This window comes from Equus quagga, chromosome 7 (genome assembly GCF_021613505.1).
Source record: "Equus quagga isolate Etosha38 chromosome 7, UCLA_HA_Equagga_1.0, whole genome shotgun sequence".
NCBI classification, from domain to species: Eukaryota; Metazoa; Chordata; class Mammalia; order Perissodactyla; family Equidae; genus Equus; species Equus quagga.
This window is the reverse complement of record NC_060273.1, coordinates 89,475,400-89,496,115: the sequence shown is the minus strand read 5'-3', so window position 1 is coordinate 89,496,115 and position 20,716 is coordinate 89,475,400. Positions and strand designations below refer to the sequence as shown.

The window sequence follows — 20,716 nt, the reverse complement described above, 5'->3', positions numbered from 1 at the left end:
ATTTTATCTTAATCAATTAAAAACATGATCCTGAGCCGGATCCATAGGCTTACAACAGACTGCCAAGGGATCTAGTTCCTTTGACCTCTCATAAAATGCTCCTCGCAGTGTTTTTCCTATTTCAGAAAATACTGAACTGGCCTGCTGCAGAGCCTTTGCAGTGGCTGTTCCTTCTGCCTGGAACTCTTCTTTCCACACCGGTTCCTTCCCATTGGTCACATCTCCGCTTGAATGTCACCTCTTCAAAGACCGTCACAAACCACCACACATTCTCTCACCCAGTCATTCCTCACCACAACAACTTGTTTTATCTTTTATAACGTTTTATCGTGATCAGAAATAATTTATTTATTTACTCGTTTATTCTATGTCTTTCTCCCTAGCAGGTAAGCTCTATTAGTACACGACATTCTTCTGGCTACAGTTATATACCCATTTCCTAAAATATTTAATTTGTGTTTGATAAATGTTAGCTGAATAAATAAATCCTTCCAAACCAGAGGATTGCTTTGGGTAGAAATCAGATGAGTTTAGCTGAAACATATACATACATACACATGAACATTCACTCTGACTCTTCTGATCAAATATAGTAATTTTTTTTTTGAGGAAGATTAGCCCTCAGCTAACATCTGCTGCCAATCCTCCTCTTTTTGCTGAGGAAGATTGGCCTTGAGCTAACATCTGTGCCCATCTTCCTCTACTTTATATGTGGGACGCCTATCACAGCATGGCTTGACAAGTGGTGTGTAGGTCCGCAGCCGGAATCCGAACCCGCAAACCCCAGGCTGCTGTAGTAGAACGTGTGAACTTAACTGCTGTGCCATGGGGCACAGACACAGGCCTATTGGTTGCCTGGCATTCACAGCTGTGATTTGGCTGAAGAATAAGTCATACTCAAGGACACCTTGGAGATCTGTGATGCTCCTTGGAGGACTTGGGCCAATAAGCCAATTAATGGGCTATAACGCTCCATAAATATTATATTTGAGTCTGGGACATTATAATTTGGCTCTGGCATTATTTAAACAAATGCTACACACATTCACACCAATAGTTTGAAGTTTTCCAAAGATTTGCAGCATAGCAGGATTAGATGTCAAAATAATTTTATATATTCACTTGCAACCTCAGGTATAAGCAACATGGGAATCACTTCTCTCTAATTGTTTTTGATCGTCACTGTGTAGAAGTGATCACAGCCAAATGGAGATTGCTTATCCGAAATATAAGAAGATGCTGCAGAATTATGTGGCATATGTGATCAACATAAAGCCAGAAACAGAAAAAGAGGAGATAAACAACCAAGAGAGGATGGAGAGCAAGAAAACAGAAATTTCCGGAAGAAATTGATAAATGAAATGCACAGTGACAAAACCAGAAATGATTTACTCTGGGAGACAATGGATTCATACTGTGTTGTCTATTACAAACAGGACACAAACAGTAGCTCCCAGTCCCAAGCGCTGCTTCATTTTGGCTCTTGTAGGGCCCCTGGCCCCCCAGTTGGTAAATTTGCTCGCATCTAACACCCTCTCTACTGGCCTGCTGTTGGAGCCCAGGTTTCTGAAGCTTTGAATAATTGCTTCCAGCAGAAGGACAGGATCATGGGGTACAAGGTGCCAGGACACTGTATGAAGTAAGAACCCCAAGTGGAACATTGGACAAAAAATGAGAATATGATGAATAACGTGAATAAGGACAATAATTCCTATTTTGATAATTGGGGATGTTCAAAAGAATAGAGAGGGAGAAATCAAATTCAAAACCAGGTCCTCAAAATGGGACCACATTTAAAAATCTGGATCCCTTAGATGTAGCCAGAATGTGCGTATGAAAACTATCCAAGCAGAGTGTGGTGGAGGGATTTCAATGAACTATGAGACATGTGTAAAACAGGATAAAAGACGTTCTCACCAGGGCCACACACTCCAAAGTAAGCAAGAATGGGAACAGTCAGAAAGGCGAAAATCTCTGCTAGATGGAAGGACTGTGAGCATAGAGGAACTTTTAGATTCATAGTCCTTATAGTCCAACGTTTTGCTGCCAGAAAGGACCCCAAATATTTAGGAGGACCTGGCAGACATCCCAGCAATGAATGGATCTGGAGTCTCTCAAGGCTCCCCTCGAGGCAATGGCTTCAGTTCATGAGCTGCAGTGTCTGGTGGTACCTCTTTATTTTTGTCTGAAATTCCCTCCTCAAATTTCAAAGGGATCCCACCAGCGTTCAAGTAATTTGGATCATGTCACGCACTCCATGCTCACACTGTCTAAGCTGTTCATGGTTTTCAAGATTTCAGACATGCCCTTCCTTAGCCTCCTCACATCTAGGTTAAAGTTTCCCTCTTTCTGTCCAAGCCAACCCAGCCCTGTGTTCTTACTGCTCCCCAGCCTTTTTGGGTACCCTTTATTACGTATGGGGCCTAGAATATCAGAATACCAGGCAAAATAAGCCATGGTGTTATACAAGGGGAGGGCAACGTTTTCCATTTTGCTGGCATTACTTCTCTACATTATGTTCAATGTTTGTGGACCTTTTTGCTACAGGTCTCATGGAGCTGTCTTCAGGGAAGACATTCTCAAGGGGTGGGGCCAATAGCTCAGATGACATGGGTCATGACATCAGGGACTGGCATTTACAGAAGGGCAGGCAGGAGACCGGCTGGATGAACACAGCGCTGTCGGTGGGAAACTCTACTCCAACTGGAGACACACATACATTTTTAGCTTGAGTGATCCTGAGACATGTGCCCCTGCATGTGTCCCCAAGGCAGAACCAAGCCAACCATGGAGGAACCCAAGTTAATAACCAGCCCAGTGCTGTATATGTGCATAACTGAATCACTAGCTCTCTCTTCAAGACAGCAAATCACATCCACCGTTGTGGTACCCACTGAATTATAATGTGGCTTCCTCACAGAGGTGGGAATTTGTAGTAAAGTGTTGAGAAGTTTTCCTTACTTTTCAAGTTTACAACATTTTAAGGGTGCAGGAGACACTTTTGGAAAATCTATGTGTTCCTTTGCAGTTTACATAACTATCTTTCTAGACTGGGGGGTCCTTGACCTAGGGTGTAGGGCTTCAGAAAACCTGTGACTTCTTTGAAACTATATTTGAATACTGGATGTCTGCGCATTTCAGGGGAGAGAGTTCAAGCTTTTTTTTCATGATTTTTTTAATCAAATATATTTGACACACATCATTGTGTAAATTTAAGATGTGCAATAAGTTAATTTGATACATTTATATATTTTTTGTAATATGACTGCAATTGTAGCAATATTTGGCACCTCTATCACAGTACCTAGGTATGCTTTCTTTTTATTGGTTGGAATAATTAAGTTCTAGTCTCTTAGCAGGTTTGATGATTATAGTACAATATAGTTGTCTACATTCACTGTAAGAGTTCAAGCTTTTATCAGATTCTCAAACCCCTCTGAGGGGAAGTAGCCCTGTTCCAGTGCATTTTCCTAAATTGTCTTAAGACACACCTTGGTCCAGTTAAGTTTCTGAGGTTTGATGAATTTAAGAATATGGGCAGTAGGATTTGATTGCCTTCTGAGAATCCATCATTTCTTCCTAGAATTTGGTTATAAAAACATCAACCTAGGGCACAATATGTGATATTAAAAAAATTAATTGTATAGTTGTAGGGCAGCAGAATCAAGAATGCAACCAAATTAAATTAATGGGCTTAAGGAAGAAAAGGACTCTTCCTGAGCAAAGATGGCAAAATTCAGGCAATATAAAAAAATCAATGCACAAATGATTTCTATACAATAAAAGACTAAAAAATGAACAAGGTTTCATCACATAAACTGTGGTAGGGTAAAGCAAAACTTTTAAGGGAAAAAACCATCAACATCTCTGTGCCAGTTTCCTCCTTTCTAAGATGGAGATGGTCGTACATACAAATAGTAGAATGTTCAAGTGCCTAGAACAGTGATGCAGGGTAAGGACTCAGTAAATGAGTAGGAGGAGAAGCAGTGTATTAAGGTGAATAGGATGTCGAAAAGGAATCAAAAATAAATGAAATTATAGCAAGGAAGGTTAAGATACGTTTTCTATAAAATCTGAGACTAGACCTTGCAAACATTTTGCTAAGTGAAGGAAGCCAGTCACAAAGGACACCATACTGTAGGGCTCCATTTACAGGAAATGTCCAGAGTAGGTAAATCCACAGAGATATAAAATAGATCCGTGGTTGCCTAGGGCTGGGGGAGGGGCCAGGGGCCAGGGGCCAGGACAGGAGGACTGGAGAGTGAAGGCTGAAGTGTGTGAGGTTTCCTTTTAGGGTGATGAAAATGTTCTAAAATTGATTGTGGTGATGATTACACAGCTCTGTGAATATGCTAAATGTCACTGAATTGTACACTCTAAATGAGTGAACTGTATGGTATGGGAATTATACCTCAATAAAGCTGTTTAAAAAATCTGAGACTGAAAGATCCCCTTGGGAAAAGTAATAAGAAGTGTCCTGTAGATTCCCCTAAAGAATCCTCCATCTTGCATGAAGCCTGGTTTGTAGATATTTCCTTTCGCCTTGCCACATCTTCATCTAATAGGGTTATTTTTCAGGTATACTATCTGTCTGGTATGTCTTACAAACAGCTGAAAATGTGTACATTTTGACGAATGAATGACTTCTGGGTTTCAACATTAAAGTCATAGATTTTAAGCAGATGAGCCGGTGTTTAGAAAAATATTAGAGACATGTTATTACCTCCATCTCTCATACCTTTTCTCCCATCATCTACCAGCTTTAACGCAAACAGTAAGCCTTTGGGAGCGGGCAAATTGTTAGGGGCAGCTGCATTATTTTCTAGGATGGTGAATATTTTCCCTTCATCTCCCAATTTCTGCTTTTACTGATTCTTCCCAGATATAAGTCCTTAAATGCCTATAAATTCTATTTTACAACTTTCCTGCTGCTCCTACCTGCCAGCATTTCATATATATTAGCCATTTTCCCTCAGAGCCCTAAAAGATTTTGAACCTCATCATTTATTCCAACTTTCTGTTTCTAATAGCATTGCTGGAGGTGACGCAGTGATAAAATAATGAATAGAAAATACTTCCTTTTCTTCTTTTAATCTGACCTCAATCTTCACAAACAGATCTTTGCACATTTTCATAAGTGGCACACCGAAGAATTAAGCCCATTTTTTGGTATTCTAAACTAAAATCTTCAAAAGCACTTTTTTCTCTTTCATGTTATATACACATAAACGTAAACTTTCCTCTTGCATATCCATCACAGTGTAAATCCACACCTCTAACTCTGTAATAATGGATTGCAAAGAAACAGTTTTATCCCAGACAATCTCACAAGGTGCCTATCTCTTCGAGAATGAAGGCAGGCAGTGCTGAGGCACAGCACAGAAATACACATTCAGTGAAAAAGGGGGGAGGCAAGCAAAGCCACAAGGCCCAACGGGGTCTTTCTTAGCTTTTTCCAAATCTGCTGCACCTGTCAAGAAAGTGATGGAAAGAATTGAGGCAATTATACAAATAATTCAAGAGAAAAGCCAGTGTTTTCCTTCATGAGTTGTAAAACCAGTTTTACTAATCTGAATGATCTAGATGACAGTCTTGAAAGAAATTGACTTCACAAGTGTGCACAAGCATATATAGTGATTAACGTTTGTAACTGTTTGTGAAAGGCTCTTAATTTTGAGTTTGCCAGACTTTCTAATAACATCTCTCCTTTAGCAGCAATCTCAGAAGAACTGGTGACATAATGACTTGGTAAAATGAAGACTCAAATGCAGAGAAAGAGCAACTAGATGAGAGGAGAAAAAGAAAGGGTATGTAAAGTCTCTTGGAGCAAGAATGACTTTTCTGGCTTCTAATAGGGTGGTGAGTCTAAGAGCTTTGCTTCCCAACTAGACTAGGGTATAAAGAAGCACAGAGAAGAAATGCCATTCCACTATCTCCGCACTCAATGTGGTACAGCTCAAGTTTTCTTTTCTTTTTTTTTAAATGGACCTTATTTTTTAGAGCAATTTTAGGTTCACAGTAATATTGAGTGCAAAGGACAGAGAGTTCTCATATACCTGCATACGCCCCTACACATGCCTAGCCTTCCCCATTATCAACATCCCCCACCAGAGCGGTACATTTGTCACAATCAATGAACCTACTCTGACATATCATTATCACCCAGAGGCCATAGTTTACATTAGGGTTCACTCTTAGTGTTGTACATTCTGTGGGTTTGGGCAAATGTATGACATGTGTCCACCATTATGGCACTGCATGGAATAGGTTCACTGCCCTAAAAATCCTCTGTACTCTGCCTAGCCATCCCTCCCTCCCCACCAACAGCTCTGGATTCAATAGACGAATTCAATGTCAAGAGGGAACCAGGGCTCTAATCATCACTTTTTTTCATTTTTCCCTTTCCGAAGCACATCTGGTCCCCTAGAAAGGCTATTGGCTATTGGTAAAGAAGCTCTCACTTCTGTGTCCTTGCACTTGTGTGTATCAATGAGCAAGTGAAAGAAAGTACTTTTGAGCCAGGAAGGAAGAACCCAGGTCTGGTAGAACGAGCTTGACCAAGGAGCCAGAGAGACCTGGGTTCTTCTTCTGCCTTCTCCACTTAGTAGCCCTGTGGCAGAAAGTATTTCAGATCTCTAAAGACTGACTTAACTAATACCTCAGAGTCTCAGCTTCGTTATCTATAAAATGGGATACTATCCATTTTCGGGATACCTGAGACACTCAAATAAGACGGTTAAATAAAGCACATAGCATGTAGTATTTCCTCTTTGCCTAGGAAATGGGTAAATAAGAAGAAAAAAAACTTTGAGGTGTGAACGTCTTAGGGATAAAAATAGATGGACTTGTAGTGAAATTAACTAATGCCACTGGATTGGAGTGTCACATCAAGATCTGCGCCTCTTCTGGAAAACGAAGTTCTCAGCACAGCCGGGCACAGCAGGGTGTTATTCAATGAATAAACGACCACTGGTCTCCCACTGCCTAACTGAAGATACTGCTCCACTTTGCTCATTCGAATACAATTGTCCATTAGACAGCATTTAACCATAATCATGTACTGCTCACAATATTTCACACCATTATTTGTTTAAAAATGTGTATTCTTTCCTTGGAGTTTAAAGTGTCAGTTGTTGACACTAAATACTGAAGAAGCAAGAGGTGGGCTGGCAGAAGGCCTCAGCGGGGAGTTTTATGCACAGTCTAAAACTCTGCCTCTGAAATCTGCACCAGGGCTTCTGCGATTCAACCCGGCCCCCTACACCTACACAAGGTGGGCCCTGCGAGCTAATTGTGCCTTGTTATTTCAGCAGGACTTAGAAGAGAGATGATTACCAGTGGTGGTCATTCAGTAACATTTCACCGCTCCCCTATCAGACTCCCCTTTACCAAGCTCTCCCACCAGCTGCCCAGGGGCACTTTCACCTTCACCCCACACCTCAGCTCCCATGTAGTAACTTCTAATTGTCTGCCCTTCAAAGAAGTGGACCCTTTGGTGGCCAACACTAGCTGTACTATTTGTTCTTACATTTGGAGTTAGCTCAAAGGGTCCGAAATCTTTCAGGATTATTTGTCTCATTTTGTTTCCTTCCTCTTATTCTTGGCCCAGATGTGCTTAAGGAAAACTTGGCTGAATTTTCTCCTATATTTGAGACTACTGAGGATGAATTAGTGAAGACTACAGACATTTTCTCTCTGACCCCTACCCCCCTGCCCGCCCAGAGGCTGTTCTTTAAAAGGTACATTGCTCACAAAATGCTAAAATTTGTTAATTCTAGGCGGTGGATACACACCTGTTTGATATATGATTCTTTGTCCTCCTCTGTAGTTTTTAAAACATAGAATAATTAAAATAAAAAAGTTGTGTGAAACAGCTCTTGGTGTTTTGCATGGACATGTCTCCACTCCTAGAGGTCCTCAGATGGGGAGAGGTGGCAGGCAGCGGCGAGGACTGAGAACGTGGATTCTAATTTGTATTTCAACCCAAGTTCTCTGCAAGTATCAACACAATTTAAAATAATAGAATCTGATCATGTAATTCTTTTATGCAAGGAACTGGATTTCCCCTCCAAATTAATCCTTTACCAGCAGTGGATGGGCTGGGAACACAGGCACCGGGCAGTTAGCTCACTTCCATCTGGCATGCCCATCTGAACACTTCGGTTGGCTTGCTTTTTTAATGAAGTGATTTTTAATGAAGCAAGCTGTGAATTTAATAGATACCCTAAAACAGCTTCTTTGTAACTAAGCTTTAAGTAACGAAGCAACTGCCAAATTAGCCACCAAAACCAAGAGAAAAATTCAAGACTGAACAACTCAGGATCAAGGCTTCCTGGACTTCGGTCATCAGGCACGTCATCTCAACTGCTGGCACAGACGATGGAGACGCAAGTCCATGTGGAGGCTGGTGGCCTGCTCAGCGACCTTATCAGAGGTCAAGGAAGTGCTTGCCCAAGACTCAGGCACACTGCAAGTGCGAGGTATTTGAACCCTTGTTATTCTCACCACTGTCCACGCTAGTGCCCTGTCTCCTATTTTGAACCAGCTATTTCAGCTCATTTAGAACGTGCGGACAATATGAGGGAGATCATTAGGTTCAGTCTATACTCCCCTGAAAGGAAGATGTTGGTAGAAAGAAATGCTCATAGTATTAGGGAACTCTTTTAAAGGTGGGAGAAATCACCCAATTCTGGAACCTCAAATGTAAACAGCAGGCAGGTAATGTAAGAGGGTGAAGAGGGCTGGGTGGGTGTGAGCAAAAGGCAAGGCCTGGGGGAACTGGAGAGGGCATGTCCCACCTGAAGGCATTCAAATAAAAAAATGTTAATTCAATAAAGCACACCTGTGTGCATGGACGTGGTTGCCAGTTTTCGTGTTCTGCTTTATTTTACTGGTGGGAAAGCTAATGCATAAGGAGGAGAAATGAGCTGTTCAGGTTCTCACTGCAGGTTGTGGGCAGCTAGGACAGAAATCCGAGGCTCCCTGCGGCCAGCCAGTGCAGGTTGTAGTACAGTTATAGAACAGCGGCCACAATCGTGATGTTAAGCCCTGCTTGGAGAAGTCACTGGCACAGATTTCACTCAGTGGGAGGGTCTTTGTTCTGTTATCCATTAAATAGACACAAAGTCCCTCAACACACTCCCTTTTCTGGTACTTGACATCTCCTTTGTCCTTCAGGCTACAACTCCTCACTCTGCTTTGTGAGGCCTTAGCCTTGCCTGAAGCTAGCGGGAGAGTGGCCTCAGGGAGATGGGGCTGGAAAGGAGGGGCTACTCAGGCCAAGGTGGCAGAGCAGGAAGAACCTGTGCTGGCTGCCCTTGAGTTCAGGTGGCAGTCTGTGGTGGACATGAGAGCGGACTCCTGGTGGATTCAACCAGATCCCTCCCACATTCCCTTTCACAGACGCTGGGGTGTGGCTTTCTCTTCTGTTTTGTGCCCCCAGAACACTGCATGGAGTATGAGAGAGAAGCCCCAGTGCAGCGCCAGGAGACCTTCTTATTGCTTCCTCCCTGAGGGATCGTGATCTAACACAACCACTGGAAACCTGTTCCTTCTACCAATTGCAATTGGGTAATTATGATCCTTAACCCCTAAGACTATGGTGAAGTGTTTCGTGTCTGCTTGCGCAGTGCTTGGATTCCTAAGAGCTTGACAAATGCAGGCGGGGCCTGAACCTTTCCACAGTGGCCTGGTCTGTGCCACCCCCAACCACACTTCTCTACCTCAGGCCAGTGTTCCCCACCAAGCCCTGAAGTGAACATTTTCTCCTCACCGGTTACAGTGCATCCAGGGCTCCTGCCACCTGCCAGTCCTCAAAACCTGACTGAGGACTGATAACAGGCAGGGGGTGGGGTGGGGGGGAAGCTAGGATTTGTCAGAATCATTGCATTTGTTGTGTGGCTCAAAGCAGTGCTGCTAGTTTGTATTATATAAGCCTTTGTCCAACTGTGTCCGTCTTGAATTCTAAGGGCAAGGGGTCAGTTTCTTTGATTTACAACCATAGGCCAAAAATACAATACATGGTTTGCCACTGGGGGAGGCGAGGTTCTCCATTCATCCATTTATTTAATGCACAGTCCCTTCTTGATTGCCTATCACTTGCTGTGATTATGGTCTAGCTACGTTACTCACTGGGCTGCGAGAGCTTGCCCACCTTCCTTCAAGGAATGGAATAGGTGGTCCTTATGCCTGGGAAGCTCCTCAAATCAGTTCATATCCCCTATGGTGTCATTCACTAGTTACCCCAATGCTATAAGGGTTTGCAGATGAAAATGAATGCTCTGAAACAAAAAGCTCACATTTTTCCTTAAATGAACATGTTAAAAATCAAAACAAAACAAACCCCACTATAATAAGAGTTGAGCCATGTCTCCACCTAGGTCTGATATATACATATTAGGGGGGTGTAAGTGATGTCTTAAATTGATCAAATAGCAAGTGCCAAGGTACGAAGCGGTTTCTCCACAGCAGTTCAATTCTGCTCCCTGATGTGCAGCTGGAGATTACACTGAATCCAGGGCACACTTTAAAACTATTTTCCTCCAGTGACTTAAAAAACCATAAATAAAAAGTTTGAAAAAAATCCTTAATCCTCATCTCCCTAGCTTTACATCCCATTATTCCGAGTAACTGATATGTGTGAAAACACTCTCAGTTTCAATTTAGCTAAACCTCTGACTCCAGGGAACAGCTTTTAAATTGTTCATACAATTCTTATCAATCAGCTGGGTCTGTGTAAAGGAAATAGGAATCTAGAAACGCAAGCACTCCCTCTGTGAAAAATCACTAGGTCTCCTGATCAGAGGAAGATCAGATCCTAGGAAGCCTTTCCTCCAGATTTCGACCATTTCCTGGCTGCTTCATTTTAATCACGACATTGTTGAGCTGATCTATTACTTCACAAATTTCCCGGGCAAGAGTGGGTGTTATTGATGCACGTCTTAGGAAAGCCCAGTGGCAAGTATTCCCATCATTAGAAACTGATGTTGCAAGCATGCTATGTGCACATAGTAAGACGGGCTTCCTTGGCCAACTGCTCCATCAGATATGCAATCATGGCAATGGCTGGAGTCAAGGCACATACTTTTGGGAACAAATCATGGTATTTTTATTGGTTTGCTGTATTTTACCCTTATAAAAAAATGGCATCAGAGTTCAAGTTACAGAGAGAAATGAGGAAAACTGGAAATGAGCAGGAAGGAGACCATAAAACCACTCAGACTGGTCATTCAGTGCATCTTTTTATGGTTAGTGGATGTCTATTTACTGCATTCTACTAGGTCATTATTCTTGGGAATAATTCATCTGACAAATTGCCACTGGGTACATTTTCCATCATCAATAAAAAATATGTAGCTTTCATGAGAAGTGCTAGCTGTGGAGGGATGAAACGTATGTGTATTATATCTGCTCTTCCTTTTTGCTATGTACAGTTTGAACACTTTCCTTTCAAACTTTACCTGATTGGACACAGACCTTATGAGATTTATATTAGCTGGACTATAGAGGAAATTCACCCACATCTGAATAAACTAGATGACTGCAGTGTAGCTCTCGGGTTGAAACTAGCTCTCTCATTCTACTGGCTTACTTAAATCAAGAAAATATTTAAGGTATAAAATTGGCAAGGAACTTACCAAAAGAGACTAAAAGATATAGGTAGGTAGGTAAGTAGATACACACACACACACACACACAATCAACTTATTGAGGTATAAATTACATACCATACAATGTACTCATCTGGAGAGTACAATGCATTTTTTTGGACAAGATCTTTAGCCTTGGACCTTTAGCCTTATAGAGCCTAATAGAGACCAAAGATATCAGGGAGAGCTCCTAGCTCACCCTCCTCCATACTGCAGCTCAGAAAACTGAGCCATGCCACCCAAATGGACAGTGGTAAAGTAGGGAGGTGATGCTCAGTTTGGAGGTGCTAATAAAAACCAGCCCACTGATTTGGCCATTATGAATAGGAACTCATCCTTTTGCGGGGAGGGAGAGGAAAGACTTTGTGTTGTAGCCTGTGTACAGACAACAACCCTGGGTTCCTGAACAATTGAAAATGAACACCCAACTGCTGGCTGCAGAGTGCAGGAAAGGAAGCGAGGGGGAAGTGTCTTTGGAACAGGGGTGTTAAGCAGGATGAAGGGCTATGCTGAATGAAGGGCAGAGAGAGTTTACCGAAGAGCGGGAGTCTGAGGTGTTAAAGTAATTCCAACCAATGTTAACGTCTGGAGGCTGATACATAATTTATAAATGACTTTTTCAACCGCTTCCTCTAGCAACAGGAGCTGTTATTATCACATCGATTTTCAAATTAAATGTTATGGAATTTTCTTGCTTTAATGAGAAGGCAGATCCAACTGGTAAATAAAGTAATGATTAAAGCAATTAAAAGAGTGAAAATGAGAAATGAAGTAACAATACTCCTATTGCTTAACCCAAATAGGCAGGTTTTGCTGATTTACTAAAAAGATTCATGTTTATCTTGAGGTAAACATATTGAGAAGCAATGCTCACTAGGAATAAACCTGCCCTTTGGGAAGAGAGGAAAAGTCAATTAATAATGTTATTTGTTTAAAAATCTGTGTGCACCTGGGTCTCATTTGTCCTCCAGCTGAGAAACCAAAGACAACTTCTTTTTATTGCTTGTGGTCAAACAGCAAGTTCATCTTGCCATGGGATGATCAAACGGCCAGCCTCCCCCGGCTTGAGGAGGTTTGCCTTTCACTTTCAACTTGTTCAATCATCATTAACTCTGAAAAATGTCACATTCCATTTGTGCAATGAAAATTTCACCACCGGTGACCGTTTGGGTGAAGTTTTTGTAGGCGAGGCCCTAAATCTTGCAGAGCACCTCACACATTCTCAAGGTCATTTGCCTCGTTTCCTTGTTTAATGACAGTTGACAACGGTCCTGGAGTCTGTCGGCGGCCCAACAGAGGCAACTTTGAAGAAACCTCTCTGGGACAGAAAGGATTCACTGAGTGATTCGGCACATGCGTGTTATTGGAGAAAAACTAAGCACTGTGTGCAAGTGTGTGTACGTGTGTGTTTGCACTTGTGTGCATGCACACATACACACCCTCCTTTGTTATATATTATGCACACATGCACTGGGGTTTTTACCAAGCAAAAGTCAAAATCTTTACTCGGGAGATCCTAGGAAAGAAAACCACTGGATGCAGCCCATCTGAAGCAGGGTTTCCTTACTCTGGGATGCCAGCCTCCCTGAAGAAGCTGCAATATCAACTTGGGGAGGTTCCAAAAAGTTTCCGGAAAGGAGAAACAGGCTTCTTTTTAACTTTTGCTATTGGGCTTGAGAAATCTTCATCTCCTTTGTTTATCATTTAATTCTATTTCCCCCTCTGCAGAAAGTTCTGGAATGTAAATCCCAGTGAGTGTGGCATAGGGCCAACTCTCTGATGGGCTCTACAAATATGAATTTCTGAAAGTTGATGTCAAGCAGCAAGACAGCTAAATTAAGAGGTCACTTGATCCAGAGTCTTAAAAAAAGCAAAGATTGGGGCAAGTCAAATTAATTTTGTGCCACTTGGCAAGCAAGTCATAGCTAAAACAGGCCCCAGTTATAGGTCCTGATTAAATTTTCCAGGTCAGAACCAAGGGAATGTATATACGGAGCTCTCCAGAGCCTTAGTGCCAAGGCGTTAATACACTGTTTTAAATAGTCTCCACGAAGGGGGTCTTGATTTCCATCTCTAGTTTAAGGCCAAAGTTTCACTGGGTCAGCTGCTGAAATAAGGAGAGGGTTACCAGCAGGTCTAGATTATAGGCACAATGTCTTGGTCTCTTTCAACTAGCTCTGGCTCATAATATATTAGAATACTTATTGTTGCCAATATCCAGTTTTTAATTGAGTAGTAGAAGTGGAGGGTAGGAGAAGGGGCAAAAATGATCAAACGATTTTTTCCAACACTCCCAGCAAATACAAGACCAGACCCTGGGTCTAAATAAGAGTCTTGTGGCTCCTAAAACATGAAAGAGAACGTCCTGCCATTTTAATGGCTGGGTTGACAGCATCATTTTTAAGTAAAGAGGTTCCAATACTAGGTTATTAGGTGAAAAAAGCTTGTGTATAACTTCTGAGGAGATTTTTTTTAATTCAAATACTTGCCCATGTACCTGGTATTCTAAGTGCTTTATAAATATTAGCTCATTTAATTCTCGTAGTAATTCCAAGAGGTGAAATAACTTCCCTAAGGTCACAGAACTATTCAAACCCAGGAAGTCTGGGTCTACATCCATTATACTATTCAGCTATATTTTTTCATAAAGAAAAATATTTTCAGAATATGCAACCCAAATGCCCATTTATCTGTTGCTTCAAGATGGGCAGATGGTGCGCGAAGAGAAAAGTGTTTATCCGTTTGCTCCACTTCATAGGGATGTAAAACTGGAGATCAGGTCTCTGAACCTCCCCTTTCTCCTCACGTGGATTTCTTCTGCTCTCTTCTACCTCGTGGAAGTCACCTTTCTACTGTTGGCTCCTGGGTGAGCGAGGTGAGTGCTCTGTCTGTGTCACGCATACGCATACGCACACACACATACACACACGCTCTCACACAGAGCTATTACTGTGCTTCAGTGAAGCTGCACAGGGTTTGTGATCTGGGCATAAAAGCAGACATCATTTGCTCATTAGAGCTAAGTTTTCAGGACATGCCCCAATTACTGACCTCCACTAACGGCCTGGGTTTGCGCTCGACTGCAAACCTGAAGTGGCAGAGTTCACAGTAGCTGGTGTTTGAGGACGACAGCCAGTGCTCCAGGCAGCTCCGGTGAATTGTCCCCAAGGTGCCCGTACATTCACATGGAGAGAGCAAGTCCTCTTGGCTGCTGCCCTCGTGGCAGATCCTGCACATTGGCCGGTCATTGAAGGGGCTGCAAGAGAAGGAGGGGCACCTGCTGGTCACTGGGCTGGAAACCACTGCCAAATGGATGGTCCTCTGGCTGTGTGTCCTTTGGACCCTCCGCAGTGCAACCACTCAGAATAGACACCTGCTTTAAAACTCTACATCCACGCTCACATTCAGCAGTGGGGGCCAATGCCGGGGTCCTTGGGTGTCTATTTTTCCCGATACAAAGAAATAGGGGGTAGCCAAGAGCAAAGTAGCTGGGTGTGGCCCAGGATCAAAAGTGAGTGAAAATGAGCAGCGTGTTATTTTTGCCCTGGACCTAGATGTAGTTCAGGCAAACTACCAATCAAAAATAAAAACCATCCCTCACCATTAAGAACAGAAATTGTTTTGAAATGACACCAACTGTAGTTTCTAGACAAATTGCATCTTTCGAACCAGGCCAGGACACTTTTGAACACTCAGAGGTTCCTTTCAATAGGGTGGGAGAATGAGAGGAGGGATGTTAACTGGCAGCCAACCCTGAAGCTGCCACACAGAACTGCAGTCTGAGCCAGGGCACAAAGCTGAGTGGCAGGTCTGTCCCTTGAGCTTTCCTAGGATGGTCTCTGGGACGCTAAGGACACCAACCTGAAAGCCAGTATGTCCTACCAAGGTGGCCTCCATCTGGAGTTCTGCCTTTAATTTGGAAAAACCATTCCTGCACATTTTGTGAAGGCACACAGCATAGTGGTTCATGAGGCAGGCTCTGGAGTCCAGCTGCCTGGGTTCGAATCTCAAGCCTGCTGCTTACCAGCTCGCTAACTTTGGGCAAGTAACGTGATCTCTCTGTACTTTAGTTTCTTCATGTCTAAAACGGACACAAAGAAGAGTGCCTTCCTCATATGGTCACTATGAAGATGAGAAAAGATGGTCCGGATTAGAAGTTTAGAACAGGGAACAACATGTAGTAAATGCCTAGTTAATGCTAACTACTTTTACACGTAGAAAAACTCAGGTCAGGGAAAATCAAATAACATGGCCCTCATCATATAAGTCAGTGGCCAATGGAAGGCTCAAACTAAGATGGCCTCACTTCTCAATGGATATTGTGCCCTGCAAGAGGACCATCCCTCTCTGATCAATGCCATCTTATATTGCTCGAGCTGTCCTTTATTGGGCATGAGATTTTAAAATATGTCATCATTGTATATGCCAACTCAAGAACCAGGCTCTTTATCCACCTTCCCCTGCCTCTTCCCATCTCCCAAAGATGACTCATGCCCACCACTCTCTTTGACACCACATTTGGTCCAAATGGAAATGCTGCTGTTTCCCAAAGGCCTTTCTGGTGATGATCTTGGGAATGAGTGGAGGCGAAAAGGGGATTGAAAGAGCAAAAGATCTCCTTCCAACTTGCCCAAAAGACCCACTCATGCTCCGGGGCGGGAAAAGAAAGTTTCAAGAGTTGGGTTTTTTTCTCTCATTATTCCTGGCCTCCTTTATTCACACTCAGCCAAATGCATGTAAAACTCTCAAACTTCTGGTTTACGTTTCTGCGTGGTAGGAGGACAAGTAAAAATGCCTGATAAACACACATGCATGCCGGCTCACAGCTCTCAGTCATTTCAGCTCTGCAGCCTCTTCTTCCTGATCAAATGAAGTGTTTGACAGCTGCAAGCGTGATGGGCGCACATGCAGTTATCTGTCTCAGTTCACGGAGAAGCAATGATGCTCACTGCCTCACTGTATTCTGAGTCCTAACTAATTGTTAGGAGCTTTTTAAGAGGTGGAAAAATACATACAGTACTGACTTTTCTTCTATTTCTTCCCTTTGCAATAGCTGCACAGATTGTAAGTAGAAGGCACATGGACAATGTTTACAACATACGTGGGTATGTGAGGCCATGTCTGGTGGCTACCACGTCCAGGCTGGGGGCAACAGCAAATGCTGTGATGCCACCAGTAGTCTTGCTGCAGGTGCATGTATGGATTTGTGGGCCGAGGAGCTGGCTGAATTGCTCAGACCAAGGTAAGTGGTCAAGGCGTGAGTGACTGACCCTAAGTTTCAGGGTCAGAAGTGTCAGTGCTGATATCTGGGGGCAAGTCCAGTGTGATACACATTTTACATTCGTAGGTCAAAGTCCCACTTACCCATTCTGAAAGAAAGCTGGAGAAGCCACGGAGTGCTTACTGGCTGGGCAGCCTGTAGCTCTCAGTCTGCCATTGGGCAGCTACAGTCCAGGAGGAGACCTCCAGAGACAAAGTGTGGCCTGGATGAGCTGTCTCCAGGCTGTTCAGAGCCTTCAGCCAGGCTTTGGTTCATCACTCAGGGAAGACAAGCTGTGGGGGTTTTAACAATGGTACTTCATAGGGCAGGGTGTATGTGAAGGATCAGGGGTGGGGCTCATGGCGAGTGAAGGAGGGGGCAACAGAAGAGGCCCCCAAGTGGGGATGTGCCAGGGAAGAGACTCGCCCGGGAAGTCACCCTGGGCAGTGTTCCCATCAGGTGGCGCTGATTAGCATGCACACCAGGAATGTCACTTCAAAAGTTTTCCCCACAAATCCAATCACTTGAAATCAGGTGCTTCCTTCATTCTACTCTAACAAAGGGCTACTTTGTTAGCGCCTGGAGACAACAAGGGTGTAATTACCGTCACAATGTCAAAATAACAAATGTAAAGCAAGCGACCCTGCGTCTTGTGGGATCCTTCCCCGCCTGGCTCTCTGCACGTGTGACTTTAAGTGGAAAACTCGACAATTTTAGCTTTACATCCCATTGCTATAGAAACGACAATGACGGAACTTGTGGAGTCTTTTTTTTCCTCCAGCATCTCCTCTCACCTGACACAAAGACCTGAGCACTAATTACATTCCCTTTAGCATTTTCCCTCTGACAGAGAGTTCTCCGGATCAATTACGGATTCATTTATTTTAATTGTGGTACTACCTCTGGGTGGCAAGAGTCCGCACTACTGTTGACAGCAGCTGCCCGTCCTTGGCTGAAACTTGCATGACATACTGTGGCTGCCCATTCACTAGGCTGCCACAATCCTCCACGGTCTTCACCACGGGTGCAGTGGAGCTGGTGCAGTCTGGCAGCACTTCGGGCAGGTGACTGCAGCGGCTGGTTGTCATGGTAACAGACAGCAATTACTCTGCTAATGGCTTCCACATTCATACAGGATTTCCATCTAAGAGAGATCAGAAAACAGTTTATTTGGGCAGGGTGGTTAATAGAAAATGGAGAATTACAGGCCACCAACATCATGTCATTATTTAATATAAATAACAGGGTTGGCCTAGACATGGCACATTATCTTGTTACTGCTTAATACGCGCGCATGCACACACACATCCCACAAGAAACAGTGGATGTGGTTATGAACAAGACAGCGAGCGTGTGGGCGTACATAAACATTTAGGATCCCCGCTCTTGGAGAGGGGAGGGAATGGTGGCTCTGAAGCCAGATCTGCAGAGAAGATAAGCGGTTCTCCCGTTCTGTGTCAGAGAAGCAATAAGTCTTTGATGACACTCTCTAAAAGTTACTAGAATCATTATTAAAACTGTTCACAACTATTTTTTCTTGTAAGCAATTTATTTTCCATGCAGCTTCATTCTGGGATATTAAGATTTAAAAAAGAGAGGGAAAGAAAGAAAAAAAGAAAAACAAATTTGGCTAAGTAGCACCTTCTAGGACAATATTGGCCAAGCACAAATCATTCAATTTATGTACCACCTTTCTGACTTTTGCCATACCTGTGTCCCATAAGCCAATTATCTACTTAATATGTCTTGAAAATTAACTTCTTTTAAAAACTTAACCTATCTTAGCATTGTCTTAAATAAAGTTATTCAGAAAATGATGAGTTTGATGAGCTTGTTATATTTTTTCCTAATGGACATTACAATAAATACAGTAGAGGACACCGCATCATCACTGGAGAACACTGGAAAAGGCAAGAAAGTGATGAGATCTCTACCACCTACTAAAAATAATCCACTCTCACTAAGGGCCTTACTTCCCTGACACATAATCTATCATATAGATTGCAAGGAATTCTGTTCCTGATCTGTGTACTACAGGCTTGAATTTGACCTCAAGTTCAAAGCATTCAGAACTACTGGAGTGAGGAACCCCACTGCATCCAATAATAGGTCTGCATATGATGCATAAGAAATAGAAGCTTTTACAGAAACTTGCAGGAGGAATTATTTATGTCTAACGGGGAGAAGATACAGTTTCACAGCCCATAAGGGCAGTTTCTGCTCTTGCTCACCTCAAGCTCCTGAGCCGGACACAGCCTGGGCTCGGGAGACAGTGGCAGGATTGGCTGATGGACTGAATTCATGTCAATGACCAGTCTGAGTGGTCAAGGACCCGAGTCCAAATAAATCTGTCCCCCAACCCCATGAGGATTTTTGGAATTCCTCAAAGGATTGTTTTCTCCCAGATATTTGTCTCTGCTTATTACATTTTACTTGACTCCTACTGGTCTGGGAAACAGGATCTTCCCAACTTCCAGAACAATGTGCATTAACTGGACATTCTCAGGATGAGAATGTAGTGTTTCCAGATGAACTTGAGCTGACACTGTCCCTCCCAATAAACACATATCAGAAGGGCTGACTGTCCAAGATAATTGGATGGGAACGGAATCCCCTCCTTGCTGCTGAGGTGTCTGGCTGGCCTTGCTCCAGCATGCTCCCTTTCCGGTCCTCCCTGGCTGCCACAAGTCCTCTCATGGTCTGCACCCTGGCCCCTCCCAGAGCCCTTTGGAACGCAGCAGGGGCAGAGGCAGGGCTGCCCCTTCCATGCCAATGTCACGACTCTGGTGGGCTTCTCAACCACCACGTACTGAGCATTCAAGGAACATAGTCGGATAATTAGCTGGCACCGTTTTGCTTTTTAAATAGAATTTGTTGCTTTTTTTTAACACTGCAAAAGCAAGAAGTATATGTTACAGAAGGTACAGACAAGCACTAAGAAAACAATAAAACTCACACATCATTCCACCACTTGGATAACAAGTGGTGGATATCTTTTTAATTTTTGGCAGGGTTGGCAGGGAGGAGCTGATTTGTAGCTGGGGCCAGATAGCTTTTCTTTTTTTCCTTAAACTGAGTTATGGTAGCTCTCAGGCTACAGAACAAAAGGATGTTCAAAGATCATCTTCTAAAACTATGTCTAATTCCCCTCCCCTGATCTGCTCTTATAAAACCCCATTGACATGATTTTAAATTCTCATAACGCCTCGTAGTCACAAAGTGTAACTTCCTGGCACAGCTCTCTTGCTTCACAACGCGGCCATAGATTAAGAGCCAGGGGTGTGTTGGCAGGAAAAGCAGACACAGTGACCTTCTTGCCGCATGGAATCATTATGTCTGGGTGCACTCTGACAGTCTATTTTGGGGTTTTGCATAACTCCAACTCAGAGGGTCAAATGCTCCCTCCCTACACTCGATGGAACTGGAAGGAGGAGGGGAAGAGTGCACAGAGTGTGAAAACGAGACCAGGGTGGTCAGCAGTTAGGCTACCCTGAGTGAAGGGACTGTCACTCAGGCACATGATATCCCCAATTCACTTATAACCTGGATTAAGTCCTCATCAAAGGAAGTAGTTCTAAAGTCTGAACTAAATCTGCAGTAAAATGCCCTTAAAACAGTTCTAGAAGTAGAGTGTCCTTTAAACTTATTTTATATCTGGAATTTCACTTCTGGATGATAAACTTCATTTCATTTCTCTTCTGAAAGGCAAAAGGGATGTTAACAGCCATCTGATCAGTTTATTCCATTCATATCGGGTCCCAGGCACTGAGTTGGGCATAAAGGAACAAAAGCACCTCTACATTGCCTT

At 43.2% G+C, this 20,716-nt stretch overlaps 1 protein-coding gene across 1 annotated transcript in view; it reads right to left on the bottom strand.

Moving 5' to 3' along the window:
- MARCHF3 (membrane associated ring-CH-type finger 3) overlaps positions 1 to 20,716 on the bottom strand; it is a 137,087-nt gene that overhangs the window by 16,709 nt on the left and 99,662 nt on the right. The window contains exons 2-3 of the mRNA XM_046666119.1: positions 17,809 to 18,052; positions 14,700 to 14,904 (exon numbers count right to left, since the gene is read on the bottom strand). Of these exons, the coding sequence (XP_046522075.1) occupies positions 14,700 to 14,904; positions 17,809 to 17,996 (393 nt within the window). The 5' untranslated portion in view covers positions 17,997 to 18,052. The remainder of the gene's footprint in view (positions 1 to 14,699; positions 14,905 to 17,808; positions 18,053 to 20,716) is intronic.